The 16,730-nt window shown below is 59.2% G+C and overlaps 1 protein-coding gene across 4 annotated transcripts; it reads left to right on the top strand.

Moving 5' to 3' along the window:
• The first annotated feature begins 1,835 nt into the window (after positions 1-1,835).
• On the top strand, positions 1,836-16,008 carry SLC4A3 (solute carrier family 4 member 3). Of its 4 annotated transcripts, XM_033112472.1 has the most exons (23): positions 1,919-1,991; positions 2,153-2,296; positions 2,599-2,764; positions 3,366-3,649; positions 3,798-3,913; positions 4,322-4,521; positions 6,109-6,257; positions 6,416-6,596; positions 7,058-7,193; positions 7,479-7,662; positions 8,122-8,221; positions 8,682-8,866; positions 9,489-9,714; positions 9,901-10,119; positions 10,476-10,624; positions 10,815-11,009; positions 11,532-11,750; positions 12,080-12,169; positions 12,709-12,875; positions 13,340-13,593; positions 13,938-14,107; positions 14,277-14,450; positions 15,684-16,008. In XM_033112472.1, the coding sequence occupies exons 2-23, from the start codon at positions 2,246-2,248 to the stop codon at positions 15,759-15,761; spliced, it is 3,693 nt and encodes a 1,230-aa protein (XP_032968363.1). In that variant the 5' UTR covers positions 1,919-1,991; positions 2,153-2,245; the 3' UTR covers positions 15,762-16,008. The 4 variants fall into 4 exon arrangements, with proteins under 4 accessions (XP_032968364.1, XP_032968363.1, XP_032968365.1 ...); XM_033112473.1 differs by lacking the exon at positions 10,815-11,009 and having other exon boundaries at positions 1,836-1,991; XM_033112474.1 differs by lacking the exons at positions 1,919-1,991; positions 2,153-2,296; positions 2,599-2,764 and adding an exon at positions 2,890-2,911 and having other exon boundaries at positions 15,684-16,003.
• The last annotated feature ends 722 nt before the right edge of the window (positions 16,009-16,730 follow it).

Here is a 16,730-nt window from a genome sequence, read left to right as displayed (position 1 = left end):
AAGGCTCTTGCTTATCTCGGAGGAAGTGAAGGTCCTGCCCCAACAACACTCAAGGTAGACTTGGAACCGAATTGCCTGGCTTAAGAGTGGCAAAGGATTGGGATGGCATGTTAGTGTGTGGGGCTGCCATAACAAAATTCCACAAACGGAGTGGCTTAAACAACAGAAATGTATTATGGTTCTGGAGGCTGGAAGCCTGAGATCAAGCTGTGGGCAGGGCCATGTTCCAGGCGCTCGGGGTGATTCTGTTCCAGGCCTCTCTCCCAGGTTCTGGTAGTTTCTTGGCTTGGGACAACATAACTCCAGTCTTTACATGGTGTTCTCCCTGAGTGTGTCTGCGTTCAAATTCTCCTTTTCATAAGGACACCAGTCATCTTGGAAAAGGAGCCACCCTACCCCAGTATGACCTCATCTTAACATCTGTAACTGTGCTTTTCCCAAATAAGGCCACATTCAGAGGTACTGGAGATTAGGACTTCAACATATGAATTTTGGGGGAATACACTTCAACCCATAACAGATAGGTCTCACGTTCTGAGGTTTGGGGCACAGTTCACATGCTCTGCTTACACACAGCTGACTCCCACAGTCCCTCTCAATACCCTGTTGAGACGAGCACATCCTTTAGTGAAAGAGGCCTGCAGTGGTTAAATGGCTGTGGCTCAGACAGTCACCTTCCATGTACCAGTGATGCCGTGTTGGTGGCCTACTCTCCGCTGTGACCATGGCAGGTCAACAAGCCAACCTGAATCTCGGTTGTGGGGAGGCTGAGATGGGTCTGGAGAGGGCCTAGCACATAGCTGCTGGCATAAAGCCAAGTGAGGATTCAACAGTCACTGGTTGCCCTGCCTCTCTCCCCATGGTGCGGCTCTGAATCCAGAAAATCTTCTTTTGGGTTGAGCCGACACCCAGGTGAGGGCAGGGGTTGGAGAGGGTAATTACACGCCCAAGGTCGCAGGGTTAAACCTTTTCCCCACACCATCATGGCCAGCACCCTTCCCTTCCCCTGTAGGAGTTTTTCCCTCTCCTGGGCCTGGACAGTTCCACCTTCTCCTGTCCCTCAGCTCCCTCCCCAGTTCTCCCTGCACATCCTCTTAAGTTTTCCTGAGGATTCTGAGAAGAGGCCTTGGTGCATATTATCCAGGGCCAGGGGACGTTATGCACACGGCCTTGCTCTAGGTGCCCAGTTTCAGCGAGACCCTGGAGAGTCAAATTGGGACCCAGTAGTTCCTTCCAAAGACCTATGCTCTTGGAAAAGATGTGACCTCAGGGAGTCGGGGCAGAGGAGAGGAGATGTGGATGGAAACTGAGCCACAGAATATGACAGCCGGTTAGAACTCCGGAATACTCCTATTCCAGGCCCGCTAGCTACAGGTGGAGAAACGGAGGCCCCGGGGAAGGGAAGGTAATGTACCAAGGTCAAATGTTGGGTGGTGCATGGTAGCAGAAGCCCGACGTCTGGGGCTATATCGGGGCAGGTGGTGGGTGCTTCCCGGTGCTTGAGCTCAGTTCCCAACGTTGGAGGGGCTTATCTTTGGAGGGGTCGCCTCCAGGGCTCTTGAGGGGAGGGAAGGCTAAAAACAAGTTGGGGGAGGGAATCTGGGGTTTGTGGGACTGGAAGGCCGTGCCCCCGCCCCCAGCGATGCGTGGGGCACCCAGAGAAGGGGCTGGCGGGCAGGTGGGGTGCTGCGGGGGCCCACGCGCGGGGGCCGAACCGGCTGGGGCGGGGTGAGTCACGGCCCGCCCGCTCCCATTGTGTGGCCCAGCGGCGGCGGCGGCGGCGGAGCTGCGGAGCCGAGCGCGAGGAGGTGGAGTCGCGGGCTGCGGGCTCTGGCGCCCACGTTCGTCTGACCGGCCCGGCTCGCCGCCGCCGCCGCCGCCGCGGGCCCCGCGGCCATCCTGCCCTGTGCGGCGACAGGCCCGGGAGCGAGGGCGGGAAGGAGATGGGGCGCGGCAGCCGGCCGGGGCCCCGCACGCTCCGGAGCCCCGAGGTACCGCAGGGCGGGGCGGGGCGCGGCGGGCCAGGGCCGGGCCCCAGGGTGTCCCGGGCGTGGCGGGGCCTCGGATGGGCGCTCCGGCAGGCGGGGGATCGGGCTCGGCGAGGGGGAGAGGGCGGCCGCGCGAGGATCCTGACCCCGCCCTCCTCCCCCAGGGCTTCCCACTAGGCCCCCGCAGCGCCCCCTTCTTCTCACCCGGGTCACGGATCCCTCAGTGAGCGAGAGCCTCGCAAGCTGCCTCTCCGGCCATGGCCAACGGAGTGATCCCGCCGCCCGGGGGCGCCTCCCCCCTACCCCAGGTGACTGACGCGCAGGAGTGGGGGAGGGACCCCAAGGAGAAGAGGGATGGCCTCTGGCTGACCCTGGGACCCCCAGATCCAGGGATGGAGCTGGGCTGGGGGATATGGAGAAAGAGAGGGTATTTTGCTATTTTTCCAGGTCTGTTGCCCCCTCACCTCCCAAGCCCTGGGACCTGGGGACAAGGGGCCGAAGAAGATGGAGGTTGCTGGTCTCCCCGCCCCCACCCAGGGCTTGGAGTTGGGGTGGGTGTGCGGGTGTTCATGGGTCAAGGTTCCTTAGGAGAGGCTGTCTGAGCCTGCAGGTCCGGGTGCCCTTGGAGGAGCCCCCTCTGAGTCCAGACGTGGAGGAGGAGGATGATGACTTGGGCAAGACCTTGGCTGTGAGCAGGTTTGGGGATCTCATCAGCAAGCCCCCAGCCTGGGACCCTGAGAAGCCCAGCCGCAGCTACAGCGAGCGAGACTTTGAGTGTGGGTAGCCTGGGGACCCCTAGTGTGGCCGCCCTCACCGCCATCACCTTCATTGCCACCATCACCGCGCTCCCCACTGGCTTGGTCACCCCAGTGCCATCTTGTGCTGGACGCTGTGCTGGACGCTGTGCTGGGCCACCATGCCATGTTAAGTCATCCTGCCTCACTCACCCATTGCCTGTCCACCTGCCAGGGGATCCGGGCCCCAGTCACAGGGGAGATGTAGGGAGATGGCCCTGAGGCCTCCCGCAGTGACCTTCGTCTTGCCCCAGGGTCTGTCACACTCCTGGCCCTGCTGCCTCTGCCTTCTCATCTCCCCTCCTTAGCTCTCCTCACTCTACTTTTCTCTGCTGTATCGTGCCCTCTCAGTCCCCCACCCCTCTTTCATTTCCCACCACCCTCTCCATTACCATCCCCTCACTCTGCCAGGCCTCACCAGTGGCAGGACATGGACACAGGTGTTGGGGGGCGCCTGGCTCTGGAGGAAGGACTAGGGTGCCCTTGTTTGAGGCCTTGAGCTAGAATAAGGTGTGTGCCCCCAGGGTGATGTGGGATCCCTTTCTGCTGTGGGGGCCCCAACCGGCTCTCCTGCACCCCCCAGTTCACCGGCACACATCCCACCACACCCACCACCCGCTCTCGGTGCGCCTGCCTCCGCCCCACAAGCTGCGGCGACTGCCCCCCGCCTCTGCCCGGCAAACCAGGAGGAAGAGGAAGAAGGAGAAAACCTCTGCTGCCCCCTCTGTGGGGACCCCTCCTATTCAGGAGGAGGCGGGAGCCGGGATGGAGGAGGAGGAAGAGGAGGAGGAAGAAGAGGAGGAGGAAGGGGAATCTGAGGCCGAGCCTGTGGGGCCCCCATCCTCAGGGTCCCCACAGAAAGCAAAGGTAGGGGTGTGTCCCTGAAGGAGGGCTGGCTGCTGGGGAGGGGTGCAGAGAGGAGGGGAGGATATGACAAGGGGCCTCGGCCAGGCTGAGCGGTGGGTTGGGGGCTGAGTTGGGGCAGGGGCCCAGGGCATGTCTGGTTTGTCCACAGTTTTCCATTGGAAGTGACGAGGATGACAGCCCCAGCCTCTCGGGGAGGGCTGCTTTCACCAAGCCCCTGCCCTCCAGGGGCTCTTGCTTTGACAAGAGCCCCCAGCACTCCGTCAGGTACTGACCTCTAACCCAGCCCAAAAGGGATCCTAGGCTCCTTCCTGACCCTGGAGAGTGTGTCTGGCTCTGACCCCAGAGAAGAAACAAGGAAGAGAGGGGGCAGAGGAGGCAGGGTACACATGACTGACAAGGAAGAGAGAACCAAAGGACCAACAGGGAAAGGAGTCCTTCAGGAGAGAGGGTGTCAGAGTGTAGAGGAGGATGGGAATTGAGAGAAAGGAGCACCAGCATCATGGGGACAGGAAGTTGGAGGTGAGCTTCTTTCTCTGCCCAGGAAAGCCTATGTTTAGTGCCCAGAGGGCCACTGTAGGCCCTCCCCGAGCTGGAGGCAAAGGAGCCCCCTAACCTGGCCCATCTCCATTGTGGTTCCCTGTTAAGTCCAAGGCTGTCATTTTGCCTCCTCAGCTCTCCCAGCCCCCGGGCCCGGGCCTCCAGAGTCAATGGGGAGAAGAGCCGTCCCTGGAGCCCATCAGCCAGCTATGATCTGCGGGAGCGACTATGCCCAGGCAGTGCCCTGGGCAGCCTAGGTGGCCCAGAGCAGCAGGTGCCCACTGATGAGGCAGAGGCCCAGATGCTGGGCTCCGCAGACCTGGACGACATGAAGAGTGAGTGACACCCAGTGTCAGCCCCCGTGGCCCACTCCCATGCACACTGAGCCTGGGAGGGCGTTGGAGAGGCTCTGCGCGCTCCCCACCCAGGGCTGAAGCCCCTCTGCGGTATCCCTGTCTGCTGGAATGTGGCCACTGATGAGGAGCTCACTTCCTCACCAAGCCACCTTTCTGGCTGCCGGAGCTGAGATTTCCCTTCGCGACACCTCTAACCTTCCGTCCTGATTCTGTCCTCTGAGTCACCCCCTGAATAAGGCAGCCCCCTTTCCACATGATGTTTAGAGATATCATTATATCCTCCCCTCCCGCAAGACTCCTCTTCTCAGGGCCGACTCTTTACCCCTTCAAACCAGCCCCCCGAGTTTGAGCCACTCTGCCAGGCCCTGCTTCTCCCTATGTTGGGCCCCCTCCCATCGCACCACCCTTGGCCAGACCTGGCTGTGATCTCGGCACATTCCTTCCATCTTATCAGCGCCATGGTTTCTGTGCCACCTGTCATCACCCATGGGGCTCTGTGCCCAGGCCAGGGACATCGCTGACCCACCCTCCTCCCTCTTGGAACCACAGTTGTGGGCGGGGGTGGGGAGGAGGGCTTTGAGCTCAGTACGTCATGGAAAGTTGCCAGGGCCCGAGGACAGGGACAGGAACAATCCGATGGCAGCAACAGTGGTAGTGGCAGGATGGAGGGGGGGTCACAGGGAGGGCGTGTTTACAGACCTAGGGTATTGGTTTGGAAGCAGCTGGGAGCAGGTCTGGGGACGTGGGTAGTTGGGGGCGAAGGCCCAGCCATTTCCAGCTCTGGTTGGACACAGACCACTGCTGTCCAGGCTCCTACCTTTTCTGATAGCTGGGGCTGTGGGAGGGAGCAGGCGCTGAGGCCTTGGCTGTCCGGGGAATGCTGAGTCTGCTGGAGGAGGTCACAGGGCCCAATGGGACACTGAGCCCTGAGCCCCGGGATGCCGAGGGCCAGGGTGCTGGGAGGGCTCCCTCTCCCAGCCCTCGAGATTCGCTGGCCTCAGAGGACTTAGAGATGTTCATGCTGGACCTTGAGGACGGTGACCTGTGGGAGTCCACCCGGGGCAATCTGAGCCCCATGGCAGGGGGACCAGCTTGTGAGTAACTGGGCTGCTGGCCTTTTCCCCACCTGCTTGCTTGGAAGGGGTAGGCAGGGAGGAAGGGAGAGAGGCTCTGTCTGATTCTGCCCGGATTTGTACCTATGGGGTTAGACGTGGGTGCCAAGAGAGGGCTCAGGGAAAGTGCTGGGGGAGGGGGGTGGTTGGTGCCTGGCGACTTGATGTGGATCGTGGCATTCCAAAGTGAGAGGCAGTGGCCGTGGCAGGGACTGCCTTTTCACTGTGGCTTGGCTAGTGGTGCCCTCTGTGACTTTGAGCTAGTTCTCCTCTCTGGGCCCCAGTCTCTGAAAATAACCACATTGAACAAGGTGGTCCTGTTGGCAAGGCCCCTGGGTGACTGTGGCACCCACCAAGTGGATTGGCTGGGCAGAGTAGGGGTCTGGAGAGGCTGGCCATGACCCCGAGGCCCCAAGTGGGACCCCTGGGACTTCCAAGCCTGCCTTCTCTGCAGGTCACCGGCTGGAGGACAACCCTGGCATGCGGCGGCACCTAGTGAAGAAGCCATCTCGGACACAGGGCGGGAGGGGCAGTCCTGGCAGCACGGCTCCCATCCTGCGCAGGAAGAAGAAGAAGAAAAAGCTGGACCGGAGGCCTCACGAGGTACAGGACCCGAGGGGGTGGGCCTGCAGCTTCCCCTTGCCTCTCCTCCCCAGAGCGTCCCTTTCCCTTCCTCCCCGCCTTGCCCTGGTGCCATGTTCCCGAGACAGCTGGTCCTACCTGGTTGGCCCCCAGACACTCACCCTTGGCACCCACCCCAGGTGTTCGTGGAGCTGAATGAGCTGATGCTGGACCGCAGCCAGGAGCCCCACTGGCGGGAGACGGCCCGTTGGATCAAGTTTGAAGAGGATGTGGAGGAAGAGACAGAGCGCTGGGGGAAGCCCCACGTGGCCTCCCTGTCCTTCCGCAGCCTCCTGGAACTCAGGAGGACCATTGCCCATGGTAGGGACCCACAGACGGCCCTGGGGCTGCATGCCCTCTTCCTAGACCGCAAGGCCCGTGCCAGGCTGCCCGGCTCCCGGGGACCACTTGTTGGAGTTCTGGGGCCGGCTAAGGTCTGGTTGCCACTTTGGGGATGTGGAGTCCAACTGCCTGCACAGTCGTAGTCTCTGAGGGGCAGGGCTGTGCTCCTGGTACTTGGCATTATACCTGGGGCATAGTAGGTATCAGTCGACATGGAGTAAAGCAACAAATGACTCCCCTCCCTGGGTGAGGAGCGGCTGTGCCCTCATTCCTCTGGCTGGGCTATGGCCACAGGAAACTGTATCTGCCTGGGTGTGTTGGGCTCTTGGCCCACCCAGTACATTCGCCTGCCCTGGGGGAGCAAGGCAGCTGGGTGGAGGGGCAGCGTTTTCCTATCTGATGGGACCATGTCCCCCTCCCCCCCCCAACTGTGCCCCCAGGAGCTGCACTCCTGGACCTGGAGCAGACCACTCTGCCAGGCATTGCACATCTTGTGGTGGAGACCATGATTGTGTCCGACCAGATCCGGCCAGAGGACAGGGCCAGTGTCCTGCGTACCCTGCTATTGAAGCACAGGTGCCAGGGTGGGGTGCTTGGGAGGGGGCCTCCTGATTCAGCTGCCCTTCCAGGAGCACAGACTCTCCTGCATGACTCTCCAGCTTCTGCTTCGATACCCCCAAGTGACGGCGAGCTCATTCCTGATTCATCTTTGGACAGCACCGGCTATTAGAAAGTTCTTTCTTGCACCGAGGCAGAGGGCTAGAGGCCCTGACCCTCCATGTCTCACTTCCTGATGACCTCGGTCCACCAAGGGCTGGCCTCTCCTCTTACCCGGCCTTGCCCCCTCTGCCTTCTCCCCAGCCATCCCAACGATGACAAGGACAGCGGCTTCTTTCCCCGCAACACGTCCAGCTCCAGCGTGAACTCAGTCCTGGGCAATCACCACCCCACCCCGAGCCACGGCCCTGATGGGGCGGTTCCTACCATGGCCGATGACCTGGGGGAGCCAGCCCCACTCTGGCCTCATGATCCGGATGCTAAGGAGGTCAGTCGCCTTGTGCTTTGACCTGGGCTGGGGGGACTGACGGGGCTTCCGGTTTCAGCGGAAACCACTGACAGGCTCATTGAGTGGGTTAGGAAGGTGGGACGCCTGGCACTACACTAGGCGTGTGGGGGGACCTACAGGGGACACGCACAAGGGACGCCTACTCTGGAGAAATAGAAGGTTTAAATGGGGTGATGTGGCTGAAGCAGGGGAGCCATTTAAACAACAAGATAAGGTTGAGGTGGTTGTGGGGGGCTTGGGGAAAGGGTCCAGAGTCTACGCTGGTCCCCTCCTGACGGGGGCACATCACCGACAGCCCCTACCCTGGCCGGGGTGGGAGAAAGCAGGGCCCGCATCCAGGGGTTGGAGGACAGAGTCCAGGGCTAGAGCAAGAGAAGGGAGAGGCCTGCCACGGCCTCCCGTCTGGGTCCCAGCCCTATTCCAGTTCTGCGTCCTCAGAAGCCCCTGCACGTGCCTGGGGGAGACGGTCACCGGGGGAAAAGCCTGAAGCTGCTGGAGAAGATCCCTGAAGACGCGGAGGCTACTGTGGTGCTCGTGGGTAAGGCGGGCTCCTGTGCTGGGGCAGGGGCTCCGGGGTGGGGGGCCCCACTGCGGCCTGCTCGTCTTTAGCTCTGGCCCGCAGGTGCCCCTTCCATCCTTCCCCAGGCCCTCACCTGCCTTTTTTCTTCCTCACAACCAGTCTTGCCCCAGCCCTTTCTTCCCCCGTCCTCTGCCTGCCTCCCTTCCACTTTTCTGCTATCTTGGACAACTGCTAGTGCATATCGCTCCTTTGTGAGAATTAGAAAAAGGTACCCCTTCCTTACGACCCTGAATTTCCATCTGTTGGTCAGTTGTGACAAATATACAAACACACAAAGGAATAAGTCTCCGTTAGACTGGGGTTTCTTTATGCAGTGCACCACCTGCTCCACTGTACGTGGTGGCCTGAGAAGTCCCCTCCAGGGCCTGCCTTGACCTCTCCCCTTTGCCCAGCGCCCTGTACCTCGCTTTCTCCCCAGGCTGTGTGCCTTTCCTAGAGCAGCCAGCGGCCGCTTTTGTGCGACTGAGTGAGGCTGTACTGTTGGAGTCTGTGCTTGAGGTCCCGGTGCCGGTTCGCTTCCTCTTCGTGATGCTGGGTCCCCGCCACACCAGCACTGACTACCATGAGCTTGGGCGCTCCATTGCCACCCTCATGTCTGACAAGGTTGGTCCTGCAGCCCATGGGCTGGGCACTCTAGGCCTGTTCCCCTGGGCCCTCCCTCCTTGTTCCCTGTCCCTCTCACTGCCCCCAGGGTGCCCCAAGGCCCTGCTGGGTGGAGGCAGTGCTTTGGAGTGGTGGAGAGGGCTGTTGGCTGAGGGGAGAAAAGGGAGCCCTTCACAGCTGGGACTGGGAGGGGGACGTGGATGCAGGGGGAGAAGCAGCCCAGACCCCCAAGTTTTGGATATGACATGAGACTTGAATGGGAGGGCTGGATGTGTTGGTCTTTGCTATGGCTTCTCCTGGGCTTGGGTAGAAGGGTTTTCTAGCCAGGGGTGATGGTCGAAATCCTTACCAACCTACAGCGCATGGGCGCTCTGGTATGCCAGGCATTACCCCTTTAGTTGCTGCATTGTGGAAAAGGCTAGAGGCTCCCAGGGGAACAGAGGGCACTCAGAGGGGGCAGTGCTCAGGATTGTGGCTGCAGGCTGGCCTGCGGGGCTGTGAGTCACAATTTTGACAACTGGCCTGGACCTGGGTATGTAGCTGAACGTCCCAACACCCCCTTCCTGAAGCCCCCTTCCAGGGGTTCCCTGGGCCCCCTCAGCCGCTGCCTTCCTGCCCCCAGCTGTTTCATGAGGCTGCCTACCAAGCAGACGACCGGCAGGACCTCCTGAGTGCCATCAGCGAGTTCCTGGACGGCAGCATCGTGATTCCCCCGTCGGAGGTGGAGGGCCGGGACCTGCTACGCTCCGTGGCGGCCTTCCAGCGAGAGCTGCTGAGAAAGCGACGGGAACGCGAACAGACCAAAGTGGACATGACCACCCGGGGAGGCTTTGTGGCCCCTGGGAAAGGTCAGCCCCTTTGGACCCCAGACCCCCTCACACTCCCCCACAGCTCCTAAGACGGTGACCCCGGCCCTGTCCTGACTCCCAGAGGCCTGTGTGCGGCTTCCAGTTCCCTCTGCCCAGGCTGGGAAGGATTGAGCACATCCAAGCAGGGGGGGTGGTCTGTGTTCCAGCAGCCCCTTGTTTCCCCAGAGCTGTCAGTGGACTTGGGGGGCTCCGAGGCAACCCCTGAAGATGACCCCCTGCTGCGGACTGGCTCAGTATTTGGGGGGCTTATCCGGGATGTGAAGCGCCGGTACCCGTACTACCCGAGTGACCTGCGCGACGCCCTGCACACCCAGTGCGTGGCAGCCGTGCTCTTCATCTACTTTGCTGCCCTCAGCCCTGCCATCACCTTTGGGGGGCTGCTAGGTGAGAGGGCTCAGTGGCACCTGCATGGTTTCTGGGTCGGAATGTCCCAGTGCTCATCTTCAGGCCTGATGGGTGACGGTATAACCATCTTGAGCTGCTGGGACGTGGAATTCTAGTGATCATTTTTGGGGTCACTTTTCGGGATCACTTATAAAGTGAGAAGGGGTGGGGCATCCTGTGATCACCTTGAGGGGCTGGTGATGAGGGCGCAGAAGGGATAGCGTTAATGGGGGGCCCTATCGCTCTGGGCAGCTGCTCCTTCTTTTGGGGTCCTTAGGTTAGGGGAAGCTAGATAAGGGAGAGGGGCCAGGTGCGAGCCAGGCCAGGGCCATCCCACTGACCCTTGCGCGCCCTAGGCGAGAAGACGGAGGGGTTGATGGGTGTGTCCGAGCTCATCGTGTCCACGGCTGTGCTTGGAATCCTCTTCTCTCTGCTGGGGGCCCAGCCACTGCTTGTGGTTGGCTTCTCAGGGCCTCTGCTGGTCTTCGAAGAAGCCTTCTTCAAGGTGACAGCCGGCCCTTCCCCTCCCCAGGGATCACCTGCCCCCCATCCCCCAGTCCCTCAGCCAGGTGACAGGTCCCTGCTTTCTTTCCCTCCTTCCCCCTTGGAGTTCCCCCCACCCCCAGCCCATCCTGTGGGGCCCTGATGTCTAGGGCAGACCCATGCGGTAACCACCCCTCCCTCCTGGCCACCAGTTTTGCCAAGCCCAGGACCTGGAATACCTCACCGGCCGGGTGTGGGTTGGCCTCTGGCTGGTGGTCTTCGTCCTTGCCCTGGTGGCCGCTGAGGGCAGCTTCCTGGTTCGCTACATCTCGCCTTTCACCCAGGAGATCTTTGCCTTCCTGATCTCTCTCATTTTCATCTATGAGACCTTCCATAAGCTGTACAAGGTGGAGGTCCAGAGAGGTCTGGGGGTGGGCGGGTGGGTGCAGATGGGGGCTGGGCAGTGCCCGGGGAGGGCATGGGAGGGAGCGGCATGGAGGATTGGGGCAGAGGGGACAAAGAGGGCCTCTGTTGGGTGTGGGCATGGGGCATTGGGGACACCCTGCATTAGGTCTGAGCTGAAGGGGAGCGAACCAAACCCATAGAGTATCGGTCAGAACTGCAGGACTCACCTGCACAGGTATGTGAAAGAGTGGGCATTGTTAGCACTATGGGGCTGGGTGTCCTTGGGTCATCTTTTGTAGAAGGGGTGTGTGTGTGTGTGTGTATGTGTATGTGTGTGTGTGTGTGTATGTGTATGTGTGTGTTGAGAGAGAGAGAGAGAGCGAGAGCTGGATGGATGTCCTGTGTTACTACTGCCTGGTCAGGTATGTGAGGGGCTAGCTCTTTCCCTTGCAGGTGTACTGATGGTGATGAAATCAGGGTCACCTGGCCAGGTGAGTGCTAGGGCAACCTTATAACCCACACAGGTGTTCATGGAGCACCCACTGCTGCCATTCTACCCCCCTGAGGGGGCACTGGAGGCTGGACCGGACCTGAATGGGAGCGCTTTGTCCCCAACTGAGGGGTCGCCAGGCCCGAGGAACCAGCCCAACACGGCTCTGCTGTCCCTCATCCTCATGCTCGGGACCTTTCTCATTGCCTTCTTCCTACGCAAGTTCAGGAACAGCCGCTTCCTGGGCGGCAAGGTGCGTGGCTGCCGGGAGCAGGGCCTGTAGAGTCCCAGTGAGACGCACTCATTCCTGCTGTCACTGCCAGGCTGCACTCCAGAGAAGGGGTGCCCTCTTCTTCCAGTCAACCCATGGACCTAAACCATTTCTGTGTAGTCTCACCCCATTGGAAACCTCAGAGAAGTCTAATCAGGAGAGGAGTGCCTGTCTGGGCTGGGCTGGCGCCATGGGGTTTAAAGGGACAGGTTGGGGAATTCCTGGCACCAGCTCAGACCCCAGAGTGGTCGGGGTAAGAAGCCCCATGTTAGTCTCCTGACCCTCACCTCCACCTCTGCTCCCTTCTCAAGGCTCGCCGCATCATTGGCGATTTCGGCATCCCCATCTCCATTCTGGTGATGGTCCTGGTGGATTACTCCATTACAGACACCTACACACAGGTGAGTGAGCTCCGACTCTCTCTGGCAGCTGGTTCTCACCCCAGGCTTCGAGAGGCGAGCTATGTATGCCATATCTCCATTGCCCAAGCAGCCAAGATCAGGGCTGGAACCCAGCTTTCCTAGTGGAGTGGCAGTGACCTGCTGGGGCCACACAGGTGGGTGGGCAGGGACTTGCAGAAGCAGCCACATGGTCCAGCTGAGGAGGCTACCAGGGGGTCTGAGGCCATGTGTGACCCTTAGTCAGGAATCTTAGAGGAGCAGGTATGGAGCTGGGGGCAGAATGACAGGTGTCCCCACAGCAGGTCTTCTGGCAGCTCTGGGGATCGGGGAGAAGGTATGCCATGTCTGTTTTATACTGGACCCTTGTGGGGACAGCGATTTTGGAGGATGCAAAACTAATTTCCCCCAAGCCTGTTCACACCCAAATTCCCTGGAGTCCTGGTACTGGGGACATACAGCTTGGTGGGAGCAGCTGCTGCGTGGGTTCCTAGCATGGGGTGGCAGTGTCTCTGAACCCTGTCTTCCTTGTGGCCATGCAGAAGCTGACCGTGCCCACGGGGCTCTCGGTGACCTCCCCCCATAAGCGTACATGGTTCATCCCACCCCTGGGCAGTGCCCGTCCTTTTCCGCCCTGGATGATGGTGGCAGCCTCTGTCCCCGCCCTCCTGGTCCTCATCCTGATCTTCATGGAGACACAAATCACTGCGTGAGAGGGCTGAGGGGGACCCTGGGCAGAGGAGTGGGGTGTGGCGGGATTGGCAGCGAGGGTGGGTACACGCCCCTGGGACACAGTTTCCCGTTGGTGCTTTAACATGATATCTGTTGCCACCACCATTTGCAGCGTGGCACTTGATAGTCCTCAGAACAGCGGCAGTATGTTCTTTCACCCAGTGATGCTCACATGTATCTCCTTTTGGTTAAAACACAGTAAAGTGGTGAGATCTGGCATCTGGCTCTTGTGGTGTTTTAAACATCCGCAGTATAGGAATTTGGCTCAAATTTGCTTAAATGTGAGAACTTCAATTTAGGAACTTGAAAGAGGAAGCTGGCAGGTCCTGGGGAGAGCTCTTTGGAGAGCTCTGCACGTGCTTCCCCTACTAGCCGGTCCCTGCTGTGTGTGCCTGGCCTGCCCGCCCAGCTACTCAGCCCCCTTCCATCCTCTCCCTGCAGGCTCATTGTCAGCCAGAAGGCGCGGAGGCTGCTCAAAGGCTCCGGCTTCCACCTGGACCTGCTGCTGATTGGCTCCCTGGGCGGGCTCTGCGGGCTGTTTGGGTTGCCCTGGCTCACAGCCGCCACCGTCCGCTCAGTCACCCACGTCAACGCCCTGACTGTTATGCGCACTGCCATTGCGCCTGGCGACAAGCCCCAGATCCAGGAGGTGCGGGAGCAGCGGGTCACCGGAGTGCTCATTGCCAGCCTCGTGGGTGAGAACGTCCACCTTCCAAGGCCCTGGCCATCACCCCACAGACTTGCCTTCTTGGACCCCAAGGCTTTAAATCAAGTCTCTATTCCAGGCTTGGCCGAGGTCTCTTCTGAATCTCCAAATTCAGCCTGTCTGGCCACTGCCCTGTCCCCCAAACCTGCTTCATGACCTTCCATGAACCCTTTTCTGGTTCTCTGTCCTGCTCCATCTTCTCCATCTCCACTCTTCTTGTGGTGATGAGGCCCAGCTCATCTGTTAAATGGTCCAGGTCCCCTTCTGCACCAGGCCTGCCCATCCTTACAGGGCTGTTCGAGGGGTCAGGTAGGTCTGTGTCACCTCCTCCAGGCCTGTCCATTGTCATGGGGTCTGTGCTGCGCCGGATCCCATTGGCCGTGCTCTTTGGGATTTTCCTGTACATGGGGGTCACGTCACTGTCCGGTATCCAGCTGTCCCAGCGTCTGTTGCTCATCTTTATGCCAGCAAAACACCATCCTGAGCAGCCCTACGTGACCAAGGTCGGTCCAGGAAGCATGGAGGTGGGGAAATGGGGTGAAGGGGAGGGGGTCTGAGGGGTTCCTGGGCCAGAGATGGACAGGATGACTATGAAGATAAGTTGGGACCTGGACAGCTGAGTCTCCAGAGATGTGGGTAGGAGTGTGGTGAGACCTGATGCCCGTTCCCCAGGTGAAGACGTGGCGGATGCACCTGTTCACTTGCATCCAGCTGGGCTGCATCGCACTGCTCTGGGTGGTCAAGTCCACGGCGGCCTCACTCGCCTTTCCCTTCCTGCTGCTGCTCACAGTGCCTCTGAGGCGTTGCCTTCTGCCCCGGCTCTTCCAGGACAGGGAACTGCAGGCGGTAAGGGATAGTGCTTGGGGCCGTATCAAGGTGGACGGGCTTGGAATCAGGGAGACCTGGGTTCCAATCTGCTGCACCACCTGTGTAGTTGTGTAACAAGTTGCCTAACTTTCTGAAATCTTTTTTTCATCTGTATGATGGGGCTAATAACAGAGTCTATCTTACGGGGTTGTTGTGAGGATTGAACAGTAATCCAGGTAAAGCACTGAGTAGATGGTTGGGTGTGAAGCAAGCACAGGGCTGCTGTAGACAGCTGGGCAGGTTGTGTATTGAAGGAAAGCACTTAGCTGAGGGATGAGTGGGGGTGGGGTGGTGCGGAAATCCATCCTGAGCCCTATTTTTGTCATCTAGAGGAAGGGATGTCTTTTTGCAAATCGTTCATCCAAACATGATCTACAGAGATGCCACAGGAGCTAGGAGTGGCCCCAGGAAAGTATTGTGGCTGCTCGCTCATGGGTAGAAATACAGAAGGAAGCTTTATTAAAGTAAGAGGAGGGTAGGCTGGGCAGAGTCTGCTGGAGACTGCTGCCCGAGTCTTTGTTTCATCTGAAGTTTTACATTTTCTAACCAGGATGTAAATTGCTTCGGCCTGTAATGAAATCTTCTATTACGTTCGGCTTTGTCCATTGTGGTGGGGGAAGATGTGGTGGTTAAACTGTCTGCAACCTTTGCATTTGTCATGTAGATTTAAGTTGGAGCCAGGAGTGGATCCCATACAGGTGTAAAAAACCTCTCCCAAGTCTCAGGGCCATGCGTGCAAGGCCAAAGTAAATAGAAACATTAAAACTGGTATGCATAGTAAATGTATAGTAAACAGACTCATTAGGTGTGATGGTGGTGGTGGGGGGGAAGGAAAGGCAAAGAAAAGGAAGAAAGGAAAGTTTTCAAAAAGTCCCCAGCTAAATTACACTTGTTAAAACGAGTTATACCAGCGGTCCAAATCTTGAAATAGAAAATTTAGTGCCACCATCACAGCCCTCTTCCCGTTTTATCAGAAAGTATTCCATAGTGGTAGCTGCAGTCATCATTATTACTGGGAGGTCTCACTGCGGGTGGAGTGACCAGAAGGGTTTGGCCTGAGGGACGTGCTTAATCTGAGGTCCTGGTCCCTGCAGACAGTGAGGCCGGGAAGGGTCCAGGAGCAGTGAGGGCTGCTGGCCAGGGGAGGAGCTGGAGAACCCGCGGGTGTGAGTCCACTTCCCTGCCTCTCCCGACCTTCTGCTCCTTCTGCAGCTGGACTCGGAAGATGCTGAACCAAACTTCGATGAGGATGGCCAGGACGAGTACAATGAGCTCCACATGCCTGTGTGATCCTCCAACGTGGTGCCCCTCAGAGACCCTGCCACCTTAGTGACCGACACCTGGGCCCCTGTCAGCCCAGCGCCAGGGCCAGCGGGCTCCTCATGACCCAGAGACATGCCTGGAACCACTACTGATGCCACGGCCAGAGGGGCCCCCTGACTCTGCCTGGGGCTCTGACCTTGTCCCACCCAGGCCCTTTCACATACCAGACACTGGCACAGGCTTTGAACCTATTATAACCACACTCCTTGTCTTGTGTCTGCCTCACTTTCTTGGTTCCATGTCTTGGTGTCTCAGGTCGTACTTACCCATCTAGAATTGGAAGAACTGGAAGAATTAATTCTATTTTCAGGCCATCAAAACAGGAGAGGTTTGAGGCAAGGACAGAATTCTTGGGGGAAAGATGGAGAATCAAGACCACAGAAGGTCAGAGCTGGGCCTTATCATCACCCCTTTGAGCCCCCTCAAGTGCAGCTGAGGAGCAGGGGAGGCTCAAGGTTGGGCTCAAGGTCACTTGAATCCTGCCCCAGTTTAGAAGGGAGAGGGGTGGGGGAGGAGAGAAGAAAGGGGTTGCTTTGCTTCAGCACTAGGGAAATCAGAGCTTGCCCAATGGCTGTGGAGCTACAGAGAGGAATAGAACCTTTGTGCTCTTTTCCTGATCTGTGGCATTTCAAGGAGCGGGCACAGTAGCCCAATCCCCTAGACGCCAGGGTGGTGCTGGATTTGGGGTCCCTGGACCATTTTAGTCTCCCGGGTTAAAGAGAGGCAGTTCTGGGATTCCTGAGGCCACTCCTTGTGCAACAGTCTGTTGTGCCAGAAATAACCTGGAGGCCTTAAGGGTGCAAACTGGGAGCCCTTTGCGTCACAGTTGCTAGGCAACCGCCAGCGTGGTGGAGCGGCTCGTGTCTGCGTTGCCTTCTGGTGGCCGCTCTCTTACACTGCGGTCTCTGCCCCAACTGGGCAGGGGTAACACTGCCA

Source organism: Rhinolophus ferrumequinum, chromosome 8 (genome assembly GCF_004115265.2).
Source record: "Rhinolophus ferrumequinum isolate MPI-CBG mRhiFer1 chromosome 8, mRhiFer1_v1.p, whole genome shotgun sequence".
Lineage (NCBI taxonomy): Eukaryota > Metazoa > Chordata > Mammalia > Chiroptera > Rhinolophidae > Rhinolophus > Rhinolophus ferrumequinum.
Note: the sequence above shows the minus strand (reverse complement) of the source record. Positions and strands in the feature narration are given on the sequence as shown.